At 34.9% G+C, this 24289-nt stretch overlaps 1 protein-coding gene across 4 annotated transcripts in view; it reads left to right on the top strand.

Moving 5' to 3' along the window:
* Positions 1-24289, top strand: part of SYCP1 (synaptonemal complex protein 1) — a 188026-nt gene that overhangs the window by 95519 nt on the left and 68218 nt on the right. For all 4 annotated transcript variants that reach the window (XM_077119795.1, XM_077119793.1, XM_077119794.1 and 1 more), the window contains 4 exons: positions 1696-1777; positions 4212-4274; positions 5822-5884; positions 6053-6115. In XM_077119795.1, the coding sequence (XP_076975910.1) occupies positions 1696-1777; positions 4212-4274; positions 5822-5884; positions 6053-6115 (271 nt within the window). The remainder of the gene's footprint in view (positions 1-1695; positions 1778-4211; positions 4275-5821; positions 5885-6052; positions 6116-24289) is intronic.

Here is a 24289-nt window from a genome sequence, read left to right as displayed (position 1 = left end):
TTCACTTTAACTTTGAGAAATTTGTTGATATACAGAAGTTTTTACTTTTTATTAAATCTGATTGTCTTCCTTTTGTAAGTTCTCTCATTGCTCTTATGCTTAGAAATAACTTACTTGCTTAGAATTAGTAGTAATAATGTTAGTCTTTCTTTAGTTCTTTTAAAATATCATATGTGAATATTTAGTTAGCCTATCTTTTTTTTTTTAAATAAACCATTTCAAACTTCATTTTATTTGTGTTCACAGTTCTGGGTTTGTCATGGTTTTTTATATGTAGCATTTTCATGTTCATTTTTTTCCAAATAATCTGTTTTTGTATTTTGAGTTTCCTTTTAATTCGTTAGTAGTTTAGATGAATATTTCCCAAATATTTTGGGCTTTTCTTTGTACTTATATTCTGCAGTATTAAGTTTTAGATTCTTATATTTGGTTAAAGATTGCTGTTCCTGAAATTTACTGCTATTTTAAATTATTTGAAATCTATTTTGGACCTACTATCCCTTCCTTATAGAATTGTTTGAGAATTATCTGAGATCATGTGAATAAGGCACTTAACATAGTGCCTGGCGTATAATAAGTGCTTATTGAACGTTTGCTGATACTATTTTCCAGATTTGGAAAGTTATCTTTTATTATACTTATAGTGATTGCTTTTATCCTGTGTGTGCTCAGTTTTGTTCTTCAGAAATAGCTATTATTTATAGATTCAATCTCTATGATTAAGCCTGTCTATAGTTTGGAGATAAAAAGTGAAGATACATTTTAGGGAGGAGCAGTTTTTATTTAAAATTATTCAAATTATTTGAGTAATATATTTTTGCACATCTATTGAATATGAACTTATAGAACTCTAAATAAAAATAATGTAAGAATAGTAAGAAATACTGATTTGAAGTTTAATCTCAGTTAAAGAGTACATATCCTAGTTTTGGTTCCCTCAAGGCCAATTACTCCACTTGGTTGAACACTATTAGAAGCTTACAGGTTATACCTAGTAACATTAGTGAAAACAAGGGAGGCTATAAATACAAAATAGCTTCAAGAGGCCAACTGAGATATAACACTATTATTTTCATGTCAGCAGATCTTTTAATTAAAATATTTTTGAAAGAATAATACATTCAAATAGTACAAAATTCAAAGAGCCATAGGTGTATATAGTAAAAGAAAAGTATCTTTCTTCTCCTTTGCTTTCTACTATCTAGTTCCCCCTCCCCATAGTTATTCCTATTTCTTGAGTGTGTTTTCAGAGATACTCTATGCATACACAAAGATACATGTGTATGCATATATCTGTATCTCAGTTGTAAAATTCTTCATTAAAATCACTTGTATTTATGTTCCTAATTATTTGTATGAAATTATGAATATATTTTAGAATGATGACTAATTTATGACTAAGAAAACATTAAAGTAAAATCTTGATACAAATGAGAAGTACATGTTCCTTTGTATGAATTGTTTTATAGATAAAGATTTCAGATAATTAATAATTCAGATGATAAAAATAAATGTATAAATAATTTAAATGTAGGATTAAAAATGTACCTCTTTGCCTTAATGCATGAAAAATAACCGAACAAAATGAAAAAAGACCAACAAAAATGAATAGTGAACCACTTCAGAAATCCTAGAAAGGGAATAAAATGAAATATAATTTTTGTTATAACATCATTCTTTTCCATTTCCTTTTAGAAATGAATTGGAATCTGTGAGAGAAGCGCTAAAACAGAAAGGAGATGAAGTTAAATGTAAACTGGATAAGAGTGAAGAAAATGTATGCTGTATTTAGTAATAGACTATTAAAATTTTAAATTATAAAGCAATACTATTTGTCCGAAAAAAATAAAGTATACTATTGTATATGTAACTAGTGACCTAGGAACTGTCCTGAGACTGTTGTAGGCTATTAACCCTAAAAATAAAGGTAAAGTTGGATTATTTTGCCTGTATGATACTTATCTGGAAGAAATTTTGCGTAATTCTGAATTTCTTTTAATAAATGCTCAATATTTAATGTTGATTTACTATTTTAGGCTAAATAAAATTCTCATGCTTTAGGAACATGAAATATAATACTAACAAAAGGATTAATTAATTTGTATCTAGCTTTACTAGATATGAATTTAACAAGTTGAGAAAGTAAGGTCTTTAGGGAATAATATCACAAAAGTGGAAAAGTACAAGTATGTGGAATAATTGTAGTATATAGCATATATATTGGGAAAGATTGGCCAAAATAGATCAAGTTAGATGATGAAGTAGATGATTGTGTTCTTTCATTCATTCAACAAAATATTACCGACCACTTACTATGTGCTGGGTACTTTTCTGAGTGCTCAGTTTGGATTTCATTTGTTTGATGTACAATGGTGAGCCATTTAAAGTTTTCTTATTGGGGAATAAGAAGAGATGAAAGGTACATATCAGTTAGAAAATTATAAAAATTATCTTGAAAGTTGTGAAAAAATCTTGGAGTGTTCTCTGACCTACTTTTGTTCACTTCTTATTCCTGACCCAATCATTGTGGCTAGAAGATAGAGTAAACTGACCAGGCCTGAGCTGCATGCCCACCCCTGGAGCTGGTGTGGGAAACAGGGTTAGCCCCCACCAAACTACATGAACTGAGCAGGAGTACCATGGAATTTATGGTGAATAGGTCCTTGAAGGAAAGAATGCTGGCCTGCTCAACACATAGATCCATTATATGAATGATATTGGAGCGCATAGGAAAAAGGGCATCTCATCCCAACTTGAGCCATGGAAAGCCTCTTGAAAGAAGTGACTTTCAGTTTAAAACATTACATTAATAGGAATTATTATGGCAGGGAGGCAGACAAGTGTAGCAGGGAGAAGTTAAAAAAAAAATTATATGAAAGCCTGGAAGTATGAGAAAGCACAGCATTTTTGAGCCAGAATAGAAGGTTCATCTTAGCTGAAAGGTAGCATTCAAGGTGATATCCTTAAAGGTGATAGTGGAGAGAATGGAAGAGATGGGGGTAGGGAAATAATAAGGGACTGGATCATGTAAGGCCTCATAAGCTGTATTTAGGAATTTGAGATTAGTGAAGAATTTTAAGCTGAGGAGGGCCATAATTAAATTTAAACTTTAGAAAATTGTAAGACTATTAAAATAGTTCAAGGGTGAAATAAGTGGACATTTTTAAGAGTTAACAGTAGAAATCATTCTCCTTGTTTTATGAATTAGAAAATGTTTCTCCAAAGGGTAAAAAAAACTTCAACAAGTTTATTTGACTGAAAAGTAGTATAGCTTGACTTCTTAACTTTTAAACTGTTCCATATTTTTTCCTTCCCCTAAATAGGTTTTTCTTTCAGTTTTATATTTACTAGTTAAATTCAACCAGAAAAAATAAATTTAATCTAATATCTAAATACTTGGCCTGTAGTATACAACTATAAGTTTGTATCAGAGAACACTTCAAAGCACTAAAACTGTGGATTAATAGTTGTTTACTTTGAGAATATCATGAATTTAATGTTTAATGTAAAATCAAAATCCTCTGTTAACACCTGAAAGCACAATTTATTTGTCAATGTAGAAAATATTATTGATAAATTAGGAAGAATAAAGAAATATATGACAAATTTTGTTACTATGTTTTTCAACTTTCCCTGATTGGATTTCAAATTACCTAGTGAAACAGTTTTCCTAGAAATCGAAGTTGTAAAAATATTTCTCAGAATTTTTATCCTATGTTGAATTCATTATGTTTCCTCTCCCTCAAACTCACTACCTTAGTTCAGACATTTATTATTTCAAATATATTTTACCTATCGGGGCTCTAGTTTCCTCATCACAAAAATGGAGATTATAATACCTGTCCTTTCTATTGCATTGGGTTGTTACAAGCTTCAGATTAACAAGTTTTAGTAAAAGACATATTTAAGAGATTATGAACATTTATCTACAGGACAATTTTTAAAAATCCAAAATAAGTTGAGAAAGCTGATAAGTTATTGCAAAATGATATTGGATACTGGACTAAGGTAAAAATGATGAAAATGGATGTATAAATATTAACACAAAGAATTTTGAGAAAAAGAATACTGAAATAAACTGGGAATATTCATAACTATTTTGTAGAAATATAAGGCTCAGTTTTATAATTCCATGTGTGGAAGATACTGATAGAAGAAAAATAGAATTTCTGTTAACATTTTTAATCTGATGTCAAATAATATGTTTTTAGGTGCGAAACATTGAATGTGAAGTTTTAAAAAAAGAGAAACAAATGAAGATATTAGAGAATAAGGTATATTATTGCATAACATTTTTGAGAATAGATACTTTGTAAAGATATATGTTTACTGGATATTTTAGGGCCAGACTTGAAACTGCCCTGTACAAAACAAAAATTCAATTTTTAGGACCATTTAGGTAACACGAATTCAGCCTATGAACTCATATAAGGCTAGCTCATGGCTACAGATTCTTAAGGAAAATTTTTATCCTTGCCATTGTCAGGATAGAAAAATTTCTGTTGTGAACTTCTCTGTGTGGCAGATTTATTTCTTGTTTACCCTTTCATTCAGTGTATAGTCCTTTCAGTTCCTGGATTTATACAGGCATATTTAATTCCCTGCCTTTTGTGGGCCCTAATTTTTATCTCCTGCCTCCCCAAACTTGGGTGGGTTCAGCAGATACCCTTAGGACAAATGCTGACTTGGGTGCTACCCTCAAATCTACAATTATAACTTTAATTTTTTTTTCCATGCTGCTGAGACTTCCTTACCTTATAGCCAGCTTGGTGATGCATTTAAATAATTATTTTTTCGTATATTTTAAAATTATATAACCAGAGTATATAGGTGATCTTTTTGCCAAAACCAAAAATCATTGTATTTTTAATAAATAAAATTTTTATGCAGAAATAGTTTCACTGTTAATATGTCTATACCAGTTGAATTGACGTGATATATTTTTTTCACTTTTCTATAGTTTTTTTTCCCTCATTTTCTTTTGAATTTTCTGAAGTAGTTTATTTGTGGTGGTTGGCCATATTTAAATTAAGTGAAAATAAATCACTTGTAAACAGCAATGTCTCATAGTTTTCAGTTTCATAATATTAGTGGACTATAATTGCACATGAGTGTTTTAAGAAAAAATCCTTAGAAGTATTTTGTGCTGTTGAGACAGATTAAGAACCTTTCCATTTACTATTTTGTGAATTAGTCTACTAATTTGTCTACTTTGCTGGAAATTAGAAGAACAATTTCCATATCACCACTACATTCCAGGAATGTTTTAGGGTCCTTTGGAAATCTGTGCCATTTTTGAGGTAGTCCAAATATTTCTTGGGCTAGTACTTCTTAATTTAGTTCTGCTTAAATACCCTGATGAAATGGTCTGAAAGTGAGATATAAAAAAATGGTTTAGCTGATAATTCAATAAGAGAAATTGAAATGGGAGGATGAAATACATATTCTCCTCCACCAAATAATGTAATGTATAGAGATTGCAGAAATGAGAAATGAGAAATAATGTGTCAGAAAGAAGACAAATTATAGTTTGCTGCTTTATGTGATCCTAATTTATGACCAAGAGACATTTTCCTTAAAGTAGTTGAATTCATATATTTTAGGTAGATTAAGAAATGTTAAGAATTTCAAATTTGCATTGAGATAATCTCTAATAAAATTTATACTTTTCACATACATTTTGACATTAGCAGAATTATTTAACAACATGATTTTTTGAAGTGACATTTGTGTAATTTTATGCAATATTTTGATTAACCTGAAATTGGTTATCTAAATTGGATTATTGAATAAGGTAACTCTAATTTCTCATAATTTTCAGTGTAACAGTTTAAAGAAACAAGTTGAAAATAAAGGCAAGTGTATTGAAGAACTTCAGCAGGAGGTATGAACTGTTTATAAATATTCTCAAAATCAGACTATAGTATTTTCTCTACATTTTTAAAGAATAATGCTTTCTTTTCCTTTAGTATGTTCAGTTCTAAGTATGATACAGAGTAAGTTAGAATTAATTTAGTATTAAACATAATTCTTTATTTTTAATTTTTAACAGAATAAGGCCTTAAAAAAAAAGAGTACAGCAGAAAGCAAGCAACTGAATGTTCATGAGATAAAGGTATCTTTTTTGTTTTGTTTTTAAAGTACTAGTGAATAGATGAGAATTTGAAAATGTTATACCATTTATTTATATTGTAGCAGCTTTTTCAGTTTTTTGAGATTGTGGAAATCAATACTTTTAGTTGTAATAGAGTACTTAATCTGTGATTTAACTATGTTGGAATCATCTGAAAAAGGTGTGTGTGCATATGTGTGGGTATACCTTGCCACACACATTGAAAATTGAGATTAAGTTTGAGGTGGAGCCTTTCAATCTATATTTTCTGAAAGCTCTCCTTATGATTATTGTATGGCCTGAAGGATTTGAGATATGTTGTAGAAAAACAGATCAGAGACCTAGAATATAAGCTTCAGGGTCATGTTTTGTTTGGCATCCTATTCCCAGTTCCTTGATTGGAAACAATGACTGATACATAGTAAATACTCAATAGTTTTTGAATTTTGAATGAAAAGCATTGGTTCTCACACATTAAATATGTGCCTTTTTTGGAAAATATAAAAATATACCTTTCTTTAATATTATTTGAAATAAAAATGTCTAAATATTATGAATAAAAATTAAGCCAAATAAAATTCTGATAAACTTATGGAATTATTCAGAAAACATACTGATATGTATGCCCTGTAACTCAACACTTCTGTACATATGTAGAAATGGGAGAAATATAAAAATATATTCATAGAAACATTATTCATAGTGTTCTGGTTTGCTAGCTGCTGGAATGCAATATACCAGAAGCAGAATTACTTTTAAAAAGGGGAATTTAATAAGTTGCTAGTTTACAGTTCTAAGGCTGAGAAAATGTCCCAGTTAAAACAAGTCTATAGAAATGTTCAATTTAAGGCATACAGGGAAAGATACCTTGGTTAAAGAAGGCCGATGAAGTTCAGGGTCTCTCTCAAGTGGAAGGGCACATGGTGAACACAGTCAGAGTCTCTATCTCATCTGGAAAGGCACGTGGTGAACATGGTCAGGGTCCCTCTGTCGTCTGGAAGGGCACATGGTGAACAGAGCGTCATCTGCTAACGTCTTCTCCTGGCTTCCTGTTTCATGAAGCTCCCTGGGAAGCATTTTCCTTCTTCATCTCCAATGATTGCTGGCTGATGGACTCTGCTTCTCGTGGCTATATCGTTCTGCTCTGCTCTCTCTGAATTGCTTCATTCTCCAAAATGTTTCCTCTTTTATAGGACTCCAGAAACTTACCAAGACCTACTCAAATGGGTGGAGACATGTTGTCACTTAATCCAGTTTAACAACCACTCTTGATTAAATCAGATCTCCAGGGATATGATCTGATTACAGTTTCAAACATACAGTATTGAATAGGGATGATTCTGCCTTTATGAAATGGGATTTAGAGTAAAACATGGCTTTTCTATGGGACATACATCCTTTCAAACCAGCAACTTCAAACTGAAGATGACAGTCATCAAGAGTAATCAGACAATAAAAAATTATGCTAAAATAATCTGTATGTTGAATTAGCAGGTAAGGAGTTCTTACACAGTTTTTATAAACATGTACAAAGATGGAAAGGAAAATATGGTCACAATGAAAGAACAGATTGAGAATCTCAGTGAATAAATGGAAACTTTATGTTAAAAAAGAACCAAATGGATATTATAGAACTGAGAAGCACACTGTCTTTAAAACAAACAAGCAAACCAGAAATCCTTAACATTTGGATGGCCCTAATAGCAGAGAAGAGATGGATAAAGAAAGTGTCAGTGAATTTAAAGCTGAATCAGTAGAAATTACTGGGTCAAAAGGACATGGGATAAGATTAAGATAAAAGTAATAGAGCCCTAGTGGCCTGTAGAACCATATGAAGTGGTTTAAAATGTGTAATTAGAATCCTTGAGGAAGAGGAGAGAAAAGGGTGAAAGAAAATCATTCGAATAATTTCTCCAAAACTTTTCACCTTTAATAAAAAGCATGAATGTACAATTCCATGACCCTAAGCAGATACCAAGCAAGATAAATAAGAAACCTATGCTTGGCAGGATTATCACAGTGAAACTTATACGAAACCAAAGGTAAAGAGAAATTTTTAACTGCCAAAGAAAAATGTCACCTTAGATACAGGGGAACAGTGACATGAATAGAGGTTTACTTCGTATCAGAACAATGAAGGCCAGGTGACAAAGGAATGAAAAAGTGCTGAAAGAAGTGAACTATCGACCCAGAGTTTTGCATTCAGCAAAAAATATCTTTCTAAAATAAAAGTGAAATAAAACATTGAGAGCTGCCTTATAAGGAATACAAAAGAAATTTCTTCAGGCTGAAGAAAAATGATGCCACTTGGAAACTTGGATCATTGGAACAAATGAAACTATTAACAACTGTATGACAAAAAGTTAGATAACCTAGATAAACTGGAAAAAATTATAAGAAAACACACTACCTACAGACTTTTAAGAAGAAATAGATCTCAGCAAACCAATTACTACTCTTAAGGAGATTGACTCAGTAATGAAAAACTTTCCAACAAAAAAACTCAGGACCAGATGGTTTTATAGATAAACTGGAAAAAATTATAAGAAAACACACTACCTACAGACTTTTAAGAAGAAATAGATCTCTGCAAACCAATTACTACTCTTAAGGAGATTGGCTCAGTAATGAAATACTTTCCAACAAAAAAACTCAGGACTAGATGGCTTTACAGGGGAATTCTACTCATCATTCCAAGAAGACTTCAGTTCTGCTCAAACCATTATACTAAAGCTGGGTAAAGATACCACAAGAAACGAAACAACAGACTAAGCTCTCTCATCAATAGAGATGCAAAAATCCTCAACAAAATATTGAAAAACGAAATCCAACAGTATATTAAAAGAATTATACAACATAACCAAGTGGGATTTATCCCTGGTGTGCAAGGTTGGTTCAACATAAGAAAATCAATTAATTTAATACAACGTATTAACACAAGGAAAGAAAAAAAATATCTCCCATGGATACAGAAAGTATTTGAAAAAAATACAGCACCTTTCTTGGTAAAACATTTAGGAAACTAGGAATACAGGGAAATTTCCTCAAAATGATAAAGGGCATATATGAAAAGCCCACACCTAAGATGCTACTTAAAGCTTTCCCTCTGAGATCAGGAACAAGACAAGGATGCCCATAATCACCACTGTTATTTATTTATTTAATTTTATTGACAGATCTTCAAGCACATATATTCCATACATGGTGTACAATCAATGGCTCACAATTTCATCACATGGTTGTGTATTTATTATCACCATGCTCATTTTTTAAATAACATTTGCATCATGCAGAAAAAGAAATAAAAAGAAGGAAGTAAAAACTCAAAAATACCATACCCTTTATCCTTCCTTCTCATTGACCTCTGGTACATCCATCTACCCAATTTATTTTAACCTTTGTTCCTCTATTACTTATTTATTTTTCCTTCACATTTGTTTACTCCTCTGTCCATACCCTGGATAAAAGAAGCATCAGACACAAGATTAATCTTTATACAATCATGGAAGACAGCTCAACAGTTTCTAGTACTTCCCTCCAGCCACTCCAATACACCATAAACCAAAAAGAGGGATATCTATATAATACACAAGAATAACCTCCAGGATAACCTCTTGACTCTGTTTCAAATGTCTGAGCCAGTGAAAATTTATTTTGTCTCATTTCTCTCTTCCCCCTTTTGATCAAGAAGGCTTTCTTGGTCCCCTGATGCCAGGTCCCGGCTCATCCCAGCAGTTCTGTTCCACATAGCTGGGGAGATTTATATCCCTGGGAGTCATGTCTCACATAGTGGGGAGAGCAGTGAGTTCACTGCTAAGTTGGCTTAGAGAGAGAGGCCACATCTGAGCAACAAAAGTGGTTCTCTGGGGGTGACCCTTAGGCTTAATTTTAAGTAGGCTTAGCTTATCCTTTGCAGGAAAAAGTTTCATAGGGGTGATCTCCAAGATTGAGGGCTCAGCCTGTTGATTTGGTTGTCCCCACTGCTTGTGAGAATATCAGGAATTCCCCAGATGGGGAGGAAGTTAAATATTTCCTCCTTTCTCCCCAGTACCCCACAGGCACTTTGCAAATACGTTTATATTTACTGCCCAAATTATTCTTGAACACATCAGGGCATTACACTAACCTGGACAAACCAACAAGATCTCACACCCTATTCAAAATTCCACATACATATGGTGTTCAACTGAACTGACCATACAAGTTAAATTAGGTAATGTGCTACCCAGAAGACAAATTTTGCACCAACTAAACATCTCTCCCTTTGATTTCACACAGAAGTTAAAGTTTTAAAATATGGGTGATATAATCCTTTACACTGTATTCTGATATATGTTAGTCCTGTCTGTAGCAGCTTCATTCATGTCTCTAGTCAAAATCTGATCCCTTTTTCAGCATTTTAAATAGTTCCTGTATGGGATACTGCTGACTTTCATAGCTTCAGAACTCTAACTCTGAGTCTCAGGTGTCACGTAAACACCTGAAGTTTCTGGGAATAACTAGGTTATATACAAAATCTCAGAATTTAAAAATTAACAGTTACACCTCCTGAATATATGTGACTGTTATAAGATCTTATAATCTAGGGCCCTTTACAATAGACACCAGCCTGATAACCCATGCTCTTGACTTTTGTTCACCGATTTTTATATTATAGCTAGACAATATAGTTGAGACATGATATTTGTTCTTTTGTTCCTGAATTTTCATTCAGTGTACAGCACTTAAGGTTCATTCACCTAGTTGCATGCCTTACAACTTCATTCCTTCTTGTGGCAGCTCAGTATTCATTGAATGTATACACCATATATCCCCCTTCCATTCCTCAGTAGTTGTACCCTTAGGCCACCTCTAGTCACTGTGAATTGTGAACACTGATACCATAAATACCAGTGTGCAAATGTGTATTTGTGCTCCCACACTCAGTTCCTCCAGAAATATACTGAGCAACAAGATTTCAGGATCATATGGCAACCCCACCACTAGCCTCCTGTGAAACCACCATACTGTCCTCCAAGTGGCTGCATCTCTCAGTTTCTGTACTGACAGTGAATACGTACATCTCTTTCTCAGCATTTTCTCTAGCAATAATTTCTCTCTGTTCATTTTGAAATACTTTTATTCACACATCATACAATCCAGCCTAAGTATATAGACATGCCTTCACCACCATAATCTATATATAAGACATTTCCTTTTCTTCCATAAAGAATCCGTCCCCTCCCCATGCCTCCTGTCTGTTGACATTTAGTTTTGGCTAATGCCTTTGTTACTTTCAGTGGAAGCATATTACAATGTTGCTGTCGACTATACATCCTAGCTTGTATTGTTTGTACTCTTTCCCCATATACCATCCATTTTCAACACCTTGTAATGTTGACATTCATTTGTTCTCCCTCATGCAAAAATGTTTTATTTGTACGTTTATTTAATCACTAACCTTGTTCACTCTAGGCATTGCTAAGTTTTACTGTCTCAGTATTTATCCTCTATCTTTCCTATTGGTTTTATATGTGCCCCCAGCCCTTCTCTCTCTCTATCATATATTCAGCTTCATTCAGTGTACTTATATTATTGTGCTATAATCAGGTAGTATTGTGCTCTCCATTTCTGAATTTTTACAATCAGTCCTCTCACACAATCTGTATTCCTTCAGCACCAATTGCCTAATCTCTACCCTTTTTCTATCTCCTGATAACCTGTGTTCTTAAGTTCAACTCACAAAGCTCACTCATTAATGTTAGTTCGTATTAGTGAGACCATGCAGTATTTGTCCTTTTATTTCTGTGTAATTTCACTCAGCATAATGTCCTCAAGGTTCATCCATGTTGTAACATGTTTTATGACTTCATTCTGTCATTCAGCTGTGTGGTTTTCCATTATCTGTATATACCATAATTTATTTAGCCACACTCATCTGTTGATGGGCATTCAGACAGTTTCCAACTCTTGACAATTGTAAATAATGCTACTATAAGCATCGTTGTGCAAATGTCCACTTGTGTCCTTCCCCTCAGTTCCTCTGAATATACCTAGTAAAGGGAGTGCTGGATAATATGGCAGTTCTATGCTTAGCTTCTGAGGAACCACCTAACTGTCTTCCAGAGCAGTCGTACCATCTCACATTCCCACCAATAGTGGCTAAGTGTGCCTCTTTCTCCACATCCTCTCCAGCACTTGTCATTTTCTGTTTTTTTTCTTTTTTTTTTTTTGATAATGGCCATTCTAATGAGTGTTAGATGATATCTCATTGTGATTTTGATTTGCATTTCCTTAATAGCTTGTGAAGTTGAAAATCTTCTCATGTGCCATTTGTATTTCCTGTTCTGAGAAGTGTCTGTTCATATCTGTTGCCCACTTTTAAATTTCATCATTTGCCTTTTTGGTGTTGAGTTGAAGAATCTCTTTTTATATTCTGGATACTGAACCCTTACCTTATAAGTGATTTCCAAATATTGCCTCCCATTGCCTAGGCTGCTTTTTTACTTTCCTGAGAATGTTCTTTGATGCACAAAAGTGTTTAATTTTGAGGAGATCCCATTCATCTACTTCTTTTTTCAATACTCATGCTTTGGGTGTAAGGTCTAGGAAACCGTCTCCTATTATAAGATTTATAGGATATTTCTTTATATTTTCTTCCAAAAGTTTTATGGTCTTAGCTCTAATGTTTAGGTCTTTGATCCATTTTGAGTTAATTTTTTTTCTTTTTTTTAATTTTTTTTATTAATCAAAAAAAGAAAAGAAATTAACACAACATTTAGAAATCATTCCATTCTACAAATGCACTCAGTAATTCTTAGTATCATCACATAGATGTATGATCATCATTTCTTAGTACATTTGCATCGATTTAGGAAAAGAACTAGCAAAATAGCAGAAAAAGATATAGAATGTTAATATAGAGAAGAGAATTAAAATAATAATACTAATAAAAATATATATATATAAAAAGGAAAAAGAAAAAAACAAAAACAAAAGATACAAACACACAAACAAACAAAAAACCATGTTTCAGGTGCAGCTTCATTCAGTGTTCCAACCTAGTTACATTACACTTAGGTATTATTGTGCTGTCCATTTTTGAGTTTTTGTATCTAGTCCTGTTGCACAGTCTGTATCCCTTCAGCTCCAATTACCCATTATCTTACCCTGTTTCTAAGTCCTGTTGGTCTCTGTTACCAATGACATATTCCAAGTTTATTCTCGAATGTCAGTTCACATCAGTGGGACCATACAGTATTTGTCCTTTAGTTTTTGGCTAGACTCACTCAGCATAATGTTCTCTAGGTCCATCCATGTTATTACATGCTTCATAAGTTTATCCTGTCTTAAAGCTGCATAATATTCCATCATATGTATATACCACAGTTTGTTTAGCCACTCATCTGTTGATGGACATTTTGACTGTTTCCATCTCTTTGCAGTTGTAGATAATGCTGCTATAAACACTGGTGTGCAAATGTCCGTCTGTGTCTTTGCCCTTAAGTCCTTTGAGTAGATACCTAGCAGTGGTATTGCTGGGTCGTAATCCATTCTGCCATTCTATGTCTTTTGATTGGGAAATTCAGTCCATTAACTTTTAGTGTTATTACTGTTTGGATAATATTTTCCTCTACCATTTTGGCTTTTGTATTATATATATCATATCTTATTTTCCTTCTTTCTACACTTTACTCCATACCTCTCTCTTCTGTCTTTTCGTATCTGACTCTAGTGCTCCCTTTAGTATTTCTTGCAGAGCTGGTCTCTTGGTCACAAATTCTCTCAGTGACTTTTTGTCTATAAATGTTTTAATTTCTCCTTCATTTTTGAAGGACAATTTTGCTGGATATAGGAGTCTTGGTTGGCAGTTTTTCTCTTTTAGTAATTTAAATATATCATCCCACTGTCTTCTAGCTTCCATGGTTTCTGCTGAGAAATCTACACATAGTCTTATTGGGTTTCCCTTGTATGTGACAGATTGTTTTTCTCTTGCTGCTTTCAAGATCCTCTCTTTCTCTTTGACCTCTGACATTCTAACTAGTAAGTGTCTTGGAGAACGCCTATTTGGGTCTATTCTCTTTGGGGTGCGCTGCACTTCTTGGATCTGCAAATTTAGGTCTTTCATAAGAGTTGGGAAATTTTCAGTGATAATTTCTTCCATTAGTTTTTCTCCTCCTTTTCCCTTCTCTTCTCCTTCTGGGACACCCACAACACGTATATTTGTGCGCTTCATATAGTCATTCAGTTCCCTGATCCCCTGCTCAAGTTTTTCCATTCTTTTCCCTATAGTTTCTGTTTCTTTTTGGAATTCAGATGTTCCATCCTCCAGTTCACTAATTGTAGCTTCTGTCTCTTTAGATCTACCATTGTAGGTATCCATTGTTTTTTCCATTTTTTCTTCTTTGTCCTTCACTCCCATAAGTTCTGTGATTTGTTTTTTCAGATTTTCTATTTCTTCTTTTTGTTCAGCCCATGTCTTCTTCATGTCCTCCCTCAATTTATTGATTTGGTTTTTGAAGAGTTTTTCCATTTCTGTTCGTATATTCAGCATTAGTTGTCTCAGCTCCTGTATCTCATTTGAACTATTGGTTTGTTCCTTTGACTGGGCCATATCTTCAATTTTCCAAGCGTCATCCATTATTTTCTGCTGGTGTCTGGGCATTTGATCAGATTTCCCTGGGTGTGGGACCCAGCTGGTTGAAAGCTTTTTCTGTGAAATCTCTGGGCTCTGTTTTTCTTTTCCTGCCCAGTAGGTGGCGCTCGTGGCGCTCGTCTTTCTGCACGGCAGTCGGCCCGGGAAGCCGTGCGTGGAGGCGGGGGTCACTGACCGCCGCGGCTTGGGAGAGTGCTGGTCCTAATTGTCCAGCTGGCCCGAAACGCCAAGCGTGACGGGAGGGCCCTGCTATCCAACGTTCCCAGTCAGACCGGGGAGCCACGTGCGTGGAGGGGACCCCAGTCGCCAGCCGCCCCGGCCGGAAAAACGCGCGCCCCTCGGGTATCTCACCGCAGCAGATTCTCCCTGCCCGTTCAGCTGTTCCAGAATGGGGTACGCTGTCTTTTTGGTCTCTGTCGTGACTCCGGGAGCTGTTTCGTATTGTTTCTGTTTCTTTAGTTGCTTTTCTGGAGGAGGAACTAAGACCCGTTGAGTTAATTTTTGTATAGAGTGTGAGAGATGGACCATCTTTCATTCTTTTGCATATGAATATCCAGTTCTCCAAGCACAATTTCTCAAGGAGGCTGCTCTATCCCAGGTGAGTTGGCTTGACCCCCTTATCAAAGATCAGTTGTCCATAGATGAGAAGATCTATTTCTGAACACTCTATTCTATTCCCTTGGTCAGTATATCTGTCTTTATGACAGTATCATGATGTTTTGACTACTTTAGCTTCATAATGTGCTTAAACTCTGGTAGTGTGAGACCTCCCACTTCATTGTTCTTTCTCGAGATATTTTTAGCTATTTGGGGCACCCTTCTCTTTCAAATATATTTGGTTATCGATTTTTCTATTTCAGCAAAACAAGTTATTGGGATTTTAACTGGTATTGCATCAACTTTTTTTTTTTTTTTTTTTTTAACATGGGCAGGCACCGGGAATTGAACCCGGGTCCTCTGGCATGGCAGGTGAGCATTCTTGCCTGCTGAGCCACGTGGCCCACCCTATTGCATCAACTTTATAGTTCAATTTGGGTAGAACTGACATCTTAACTCTATTTAATCTTCTAGTCCATGAATGTGGTATGCCCTACCATTAAGTTAGGTCTTCCATGATTTTTTTTAGCAGTTTATTGTGGTTTTCTGTGTCTAGTTTTTTTTAATCCTTAGTTAAAATTTTTCCTAAATATTTGATTTTGTTGGTTGCTATTGTAAATGGATTTTTTTTCTTGATTTCCTCCTCAGGTTGCTTCTCGCTAGTGTAAAGAACTACTGCTGATTTGGTGGTGTTGATATCATACCCAGACAGTTTGCTGTACTCATTTTTTAGCTCTACTAGCTTTGCTGTAAATTTTTCAGGATTTTTGACATATAGCTATAATGTTATCTGCAAATAGAGTTTTACATCTTCCTTTACAATTTGAATGCCTTCTTTCTTTCTTTTTTATAATCTAATTGTTCTGGCTGTAACTTCCAGCACAGTGCTGAATAACAGTGGTGACAGTGGGCATCCTCATCTTGTTACTGATCTTAGAGGGAAAGCTTTCAGTATTTCCTCATTGTGGATGATGTTAGCTGTGGGTTTTTCAAATATTCCCTTTATCATGTTGAGGAAATTTCCTTCTATTCTTATCCTTTGAAGTGTTTTCATCAAGAAAGGATGTTGAATTTTGTCAAATTCTTTTTCTGCATCAATCAAGATGATCATGTGGTTTTCCCATTCGATATGGTATATTATATTAATAGATTTTTTTTATGTTGAACCATCCTTGTTGATATGGTGTATTATATTAATAGATTTTCTTACGTTAAACCATCCTTGTTGATATGGTGTATTATATTAATAGATTTGATATGGTGTATTATATTAATCGATTTTCTTATGTTGAACTATCCTTGCATACCTGGAATAAATTTCACTTAGTCTGAAAAACCTTCTCCGTTGTAACTGCTCCTTCTTCTTTGATCCTTCTCTTAATATTAATCAGGTTTGTTGAGCTCGTCTATTTCTTCTTTTTTTTAAAAATTTTTTTACTAATTAAAAAAAATTACAAGAAACACAAACATTCCCAACCCATATCCTCAGCAATTCACAATATCATCACATAGTTGCATATTCATCATGATCATTTCCCAGAACATTAGCATCAATTCAGAAAAAGAAATAAAAAGACAACAGAAAAATATAACAAACAGAAAAAAAAAATTTTTACATGCCATACCCCTTACTGATCCCTTTCATTGATCACTAGCATTTCATACTAAATCTATTTTAACTTTTGTTCCCCCTATTATTTATTTTTATTCCATATGTTCCTCTCATCTGTTGACAAGGTAGATAAAAGGAGCATCAGATACATGGTTTTCACAATGACACAGTCACACTGTGAAAGTTATATCATTATACAATCATCATTAAGAAACATGGCTCCTGGAACACAGCTCTACATTTTCAGGCAGTTCCCTCCAGCCTCTCCATTACATCTTGGATAACAAGGTGATATCTACTTAATGCGTAAGAATAACCTCCAGGATAGCCTCTCGACTCTGTTTGGAATCTCTCAGCCATTGACACTATCTCATTTCACTCTTCCCCCTTTTGGTCGAGAAGGTTTTCTCAATCCCTTGATGCTGGGTCTCAGCTCATTCTAGAGCTTTTTCTCAATCCCTTGATGCTGAATCTCAGCTCATTCTAGGATTTCTGTCCCACGCTGCCAGGAAGATCCACACCCCTGATAGTCATGTCCCACATAGTCAGGGGGAGGGTGGTGAGTCTGCTTGCTGTGTTGGCTGGAGAGAGAGGCCACATCTGAGCAACAAAAGAGGTTCTCTTGGGGGTGACTTTTAGGCTTAATTTTAAGTAGGCTTGACCTATCCTCTGTGGGGTTAAGTTTCATATGAACAAACCCCAAGACTGGGGGCTCAGCCTATAGCTTTGGCTGTCCACACTGCTTGTGAGAATATCAAGAATTCAACTTGGGGAAGTTGAGTTTTCCCCCATTCTCACCATTCCGCGAAGGGGACTTTGCAAATACTTTTCTACTCACTGATCAAATCACTCTGGGATTCATCAGGGCATCACCTGGACAAACCAACAAAATCTCATGTCCTATACAAAGTTCCATGTACTTAAGGTGTTCAATCAACTATCTACATAAATTATATTAGGAGATGTACTAGTCAAAGTATAGGTTTGTACCAAATAAAACATTTTTTGCTTTAGTCTCACACATTAGTTGAAATTTTAAAGTATTAATTACCATCTATTTTCAGCACACTGCAGTAATGACATTCTTTTGTTCTTCCTCATGCAAAAACATTTTTTAAATTTGTACATTTAGTCACTATCAGTATATACTCTAGGCATTCCTAGATTACACCATCTCAATCTTTATCGTCTACCTTTCTTTATGATTTCATTTATGCCCCAGCTCTCCTCCCTCTATCATTCTCATATGCAGCCTCATTCAATGTTTTAACATAATTGTATTACAGTTAGGTAATATTGTGCTGTCCATTTCTGAGTTTTTATATTCAGTCCTGTTGCACAATCTGTATCCCTTCAGCTCCAATCACCCAATATCTTACCCCATTTCTATCTCCTGATGGTCTCTGTTACCAACGAAATATTCCAAGTTTATTCACTAATGTCAGTTCATATCAGTGAGACCATACAGTATTTGTCCTTTTGTTTCTGGCTAATCACACTCAGCATAATGTCCTTAAGGTCCATTCATGTTGTTACATACTTTATAACTTTATTCTGTCTTACAGCTGCATAATATTCCATCTTATGTAAATGTCACAGTTTGTTTAGCCAACAGTCTGTTGATGGACATTTTGGCTGTTTCCATCTCTTGGTAATTGTTAATAATGCTGCTATAAACATTGCTGTGTAAATGTCCATTTGTGTCCTTGGCCTCATGTCCTTTGAGTAGAGACAGCATATAGATGGGTCCTGTTTTTTAATCCATTCTGCCAGACTATGTCTTTTGACTGGAGAGTTTAATCCATTAACATTCAGTGTTATTACTGCATGGGTAGTACTTTCTTCTACTATTTTGCCTTCTGGATTTTGTATGTCATATCTAATTTTCCTTCTTTTTGCCTTTACTCATAGTCTTCCTTTCTACACTCTTCTACACACCTCTCTCTTCTGTCTTCCTATCCGTCTCTAGTGCTCCCTTTAGTATTTCTTGCAGAGCTGGTCTCTTGGTCACAAATTCTCTCAGTGATTTTTTTGTCTGAAAATGTTTTAATTTCTCCCTCATTTTTGAAGGACAGTTTTGCTGGATATAGAATTCTTGGGTGGCAGTTTTTCTCTTTTAATAATTTAAATATATTATCCCACTGTCTTCTCGCCTTCATGGTTTCTGCTGAGAGATCTGCTCATAGTCTTATTGGGCTTCCCTTGTATGTGATGGATTGCTTTTCTCTTGCTGCTTTCAAGAGTCTCTCTTTCTCTTTGACCTCTGATATTCTGGTTATTAAATGTCTTGGGGTATGTCTATTTGGATCTGTTCTCTTTGAGGTACGCTGTACTTCTTGAATCTGTAATTTTAAGTCTTTCATAAGAGTTGGGATATTTTCAGTGATAATTTCCTCCATTAGTTTTTCTCCTCCTTTTCCCTTCTCTTCTCCTTCTGGGACACCCACAACACGTATATTCATGTGCTTCATATTGTCTTTCAATTCCCTGAGTCCCTGCTCATATTTTTCCTTTTTTTTTCCTATAGTTTCTGTTTCTTGTCGGATTTCAGATGTTCCATCCTCCAGTTCAGAAATCCTATGTTCTGCCTCTCGAAATCTACCATTGTAGGTTTCCATTGTTTTTTTCATCTCTTCTACTGTGTCTTTCATTCCCATAAGTTCTGTGATTTGTTTTTACAGACTTTCAGTTTCTTCTTTTTGTTCTTTCCTTGCCTTCTTTATATCCTCCCTCAATTCATTGATTTGGTTTTTGATGAGGTTTTCCATGTCTGTTCGTATATTCTGAATTAATTGTTTCAGCTCCTGTATGTCATTTGAATTGTTGGTTTGTTCCTTTGACTGGGCCATATCTTCAATTTTCCTAGTGTGATTTGTTATTTTTTGCTGGTGTCTAGGCATTTAATTACCTTAATTGGTTTATTCTGGAGATTGCTTTCACTTCTTTCATCTAGGGTTTTCTTGCTGGATGAATTTGTTGTCTGTCTGTTCTTTACATTCCGTTCAGCTTTATCTGGACCTTGAGCTTAAGTTTTGTTTAACAGAAGAGAATTTTTCAGTTCTTGTTTTCTTGTTTCTTGCCTTGTTTGTGTGGTGCCTCCCCCACCACCAACTTAGGAGGGTCTGCTTAGATATTATAGACCCCAACCAGATTTTCCCAGACCAAACTGGCCTCCTATCAGGAGGAAAGAGTCACCTGTGTCGGTTTTCCCTGAGGGTGAGACCCAGCAGGTTAAAAGACTTTCCTGTGAAGTCTCTGGACTCTGTTTTTCTTATCCTGCCCAGTATGTGGTGCTTGTCTGACTGCAGGTCCCACCAGCATAAGATGATGCGGTACCTTTAACTTTTGCAGACTCTCCCTGCTGGGGGTGTGGTGGAGACAGAGGAGAGGTTTTAGGCTGGTTTTAATGGCTTCAAATTACCAAGCCCTGGTGTCTGAATTCCTTGATGGAGGGATTCCACCTGGGTGGGGCTTCACCCCTCCTCTGGGGAAGGCACAGGCTCCAGATAAGCCCCCAAAAGAGCTCACTTCTGCCTATGCCTGGGGCAGTTGCGGCCTGAAAAGTCCTGCTGTTGTATCCAGAGGCAGTCAAGCCTTTGTAGATACACAGCCACAAAAACCTCTGTTTCCTTCTTTTTTCCCCCCCTTTTTCTGTCAGTCCTGCCCCCTTGGTGCCGGGGCAAAAATGAGCAACCTCCGCTTTGATCAGGTTCACCTAAGCTGGGTGCCTATTTTTAGTAGTCAGAATTTGTTAATTATTTCCACAATTGGCGTTTGATTGTGCCCAGTCCCTGCTGCTGGTAAAGTCCTTTCCTTTCCCCTCTGGGAAGTGGCCTGTGGGGGAGGGGCACTGGCTGCGATAGCTTTGGGAACTCATGGTTCTGGGGGGTGCTCGTAGCCGGTCCAGCTGGTCCAGACAGGGGCACGCTGTGTGTCTGGTCACTGACGTGGCCCCAGGAGCTGTTCTGTACTGTTTCTGGTTATTTAGTAGTTGTTCTGGAGGACGAACTAAAATGTGCACATTGTTAAGCCACCATCTTGACCCGGAAGTCCCGTCTATTTCTTCTGAAGTCAATGTTGGTTGTTCTCGCCTTTGTAGGAAGTTGTCCATTTCATCTACGTTGTCTAGTTTATTAGCATATAGTTGCTCATAGTATCCTCTCATTACTGCTTTTATCTATGGGGTCAGTGGTTATGTCTCCTCTTCCATTTCTGTTTTTATTTTGAATTCTCTCTCTTTTTCTTTTTGTGAACCTAGCTAAGGGTCAATCAATTTTATTGATTGTCTCAGAAACCAACTTCTGGTTTTGTTAATTTTCTCAGTTGTTTTCATTTTCTCAATATCATTTAGTCCTCCTCTTAATCTTCATTATTTCTTTCCTTTTGTTTGCTTTGGGATTAGTTTGCTGTTCTTTCTCTACTTCTTCGAGGTGAACAGTTAATTCCTCAATTTTTGTTCTTTTCTTCTTTTTTGTTTCTTTTTTTTCTTTTTCTTCTTTTTGTAATATAGGCATTGAAGGCAGTAAAATTTCCTCTTAGAAGTGCCTTCCCTGCATCTCTGCATTTTGATATGTTGTGTTTCATTTTCATTTGCCTCAAGGTATTTTGTGATTTCTCTTGTAATTTCTTCCTTGGGCCACTGGTCTTTTAAGACTGTGTTGTTTAGCCTCCATATATATATTGTGAATTTTCTTGCCCTCTGCCTGTTATTGAATTCCAAGTTCACTCCATTATGATCCGAGAAAGTGTTTTGTGTGATTTTAATCTTTTAAATTAATTGAAACTTGCTTTGTGACACAGCATATTATCTGTCCTTATAGAATGATCCATGAGCCCTTGAGAAAAAATATAAACAAAATGTGGTATATACATACAATGGAATAATATTCAGCCATAAAAAGTAATGGAATGTTACATATGACAACATGGATGCATCCTGAAGACATCATGTTGCGCGATATAAGCCATACCCAAAGGACAAATATTTTATGATCTCACTGTTTTGAAACAGTTAGAATAAGCAAACTGATAGAGTCAGATCTAGCATGTAGATTACCAAGGTACAGTGGTATGGGAATGGGAAGTTAAGGCTTAAATTGTAAGGGTTCCATCAACTAGTTCCATCCTGCATCCCATATTATCAATAGCCCTTCCACCATGAAAAAGTTAGAATGGGTATAGCCTAAATACCCCTAAAGAGTGGGAGAAAGATCGAATGTTATGGTGGAGTTATACAGAAAAGTTCGGGTTTAACAAGTGAGTATGACTGCTGAATCATTATATTGATGTTTCTGTTGGTCTCTGGTATCTTGTAGTAGCTGGGAGAAAAAATGAAAAATTGTGGAACTGTAAGCCATACCAAACTTTAAAATCTGTTCTATAACTACTTTTAAAATGTACTTGGAAATTTATTGCTTTTTCTATATGTTATATTTCACAATAATAAGAAACATTAAAAACTGTACAGGTTCCCATTTGGAATGATGGAAATTTTTTGGTAACAGTGGTGATGATAGTAGCAAAACATTTTTTTTATTGTGAAATATATATACAAAAAGGTAATAAATTTCAAAATGCATTGTAAGAAGTAGTATAGAACAGGCTTCAGAGTTTGGTTTGGGTTAATCAGGTTTTTTTCCTTCTAGCTGCTACAAGACACCTAACACTAAAAGAAGTATCAATATAATGATTCAGCAGTCATACTCATTTGTTAAATCTTACCTTCTCTGTTGTAACTCCTCCTTCTCCTTTGAGCCTTCTCTTAATCTTTGGTAGCATAATATTTTGAATATAATTCAATCCTGAAATGCAAAAAGAGCATTGAAGTATTTATCTGAATATGATCAATAGGGGAAATATTAGGTTGTACATATTGTAACAATAAAATTTAACAAAGAATCCTTGGAACTATACTTCGGAAATAATGAACCCTAACTTAAACCATGGACTTTAATTAATAGAACAATTATGCAGATGTGTTATTATAAGTGTAACAAATATTCAACACCAATGGGGTGTTGGTGGTGAGTGTTATGTGGGAATCCTGCATTTTATTCATGATTGTTCTGTAAACCTGCAACTTCTGTAATAAAAATACCTGTTAATGGACAAGACACTTTAAAAGTCAGAATATGTCGGAGTGGTTAAAAAGCAAACTATATACTGTCAAGAGGTACACTTTATTAAATATGAAGACAAAGACTTTGAAAGTAAAAAAATGAATAATAATATACCGTATGTTATCCATAGGATAGCTGGAGTAGTAATTTGAATAACATAACACACAAAATAGATGAAAAGACAAGAGTATTATCAGAGATAAACAGGGACATTTCATATTATTAAAAATGTAAATTCTTCAGGAAGTTACATGAATCATGAATATGCTTACACTTAATAATAGAGCTTTAAAATGCATGAAGCAAATGCTTAAGAAAATCTAAAGCAAGAAACATAAAACTCCATAGTCATTGTTGGAGATTGTTGTATCCCTCTCTCAAGAATGGATGCAACAACTAGTAAAAACATTGGTAAGGTTATAAAAAATCTGAACACTATTAACTACCTTGACTTAATTGTCATTTGTGGAATGCTATACCCACAATTTTTTTTTTTTTTGCATGAGCGGGCATTGGGAACCAAACCCAGGTCTCCGGCATGGCAGGCAAGAATTCTGCCTGCTGAACTACCATTGCACTGCCCATATCATGTATTTTAATGAAGTTGCTTTTCTAAGGGTTTATAATGCCCAGGAGGAAGAAAATAATAGGGTGAATTGGAGAGTGGAATAATTACTAATGATCTTTAGAATTTATGCAAGACATAAATTCACATATATAGGAAGAATGATGCATACCAAACAAACAAAATCTGGACTTAATTTAGTAAATCTGTGAAAGTGCACATAGAGCAGATGATAGGCCATCAAACAAATCTCCATTCATTTCAAAAGATTTAAATCTTACAGTGTATGTCCTCTTACTACCATATATTAAATTAGAAATAAGTAACCGTAAGAGATCCAGAAAGGCCCAAACTCTGGAGATTTAACATCAGACTAGTAAATAATTCATGAGTTGAAGAAGAAATCACAAGGACAACTAGAAAATATTTAAAACTTGAATACTAAAATTTGTGGGATTCGATTAAAGCAGTTCTTAGAGGGAAATGTATAGGCCTGAATATTAATTTTAGAAAAGAAGAAATGATCTAGGTTTTCGTTTATAATTGAAAAAATATTGAGCAAATTAAATGTACAGAAAGTAGACAAAAGAAAATAATGAAGATAAGAATAGAAATCCAAGAAAGAGGAGATAGAAAAAAATCAGTGAAG

This window comes from Tamandua tetradactyla, chromosome 11 (genome assembly GCF_023851605.1).
Source record: "Tamandua tetradactyla isolate mTamTet1 chromosome 11, mTamTet1.pri, whole genome shotgun sequence".
Taxonomy (NCBI): Eukaryota; Metazoa; Chordata; class Mammalia; order Pilosa; family Myrmecophagidae; genus Tamandua; species Tamandua tetradactyla.
This window is presented reverse-complemented; position numbering and strand designations above follow the sequence as displayed.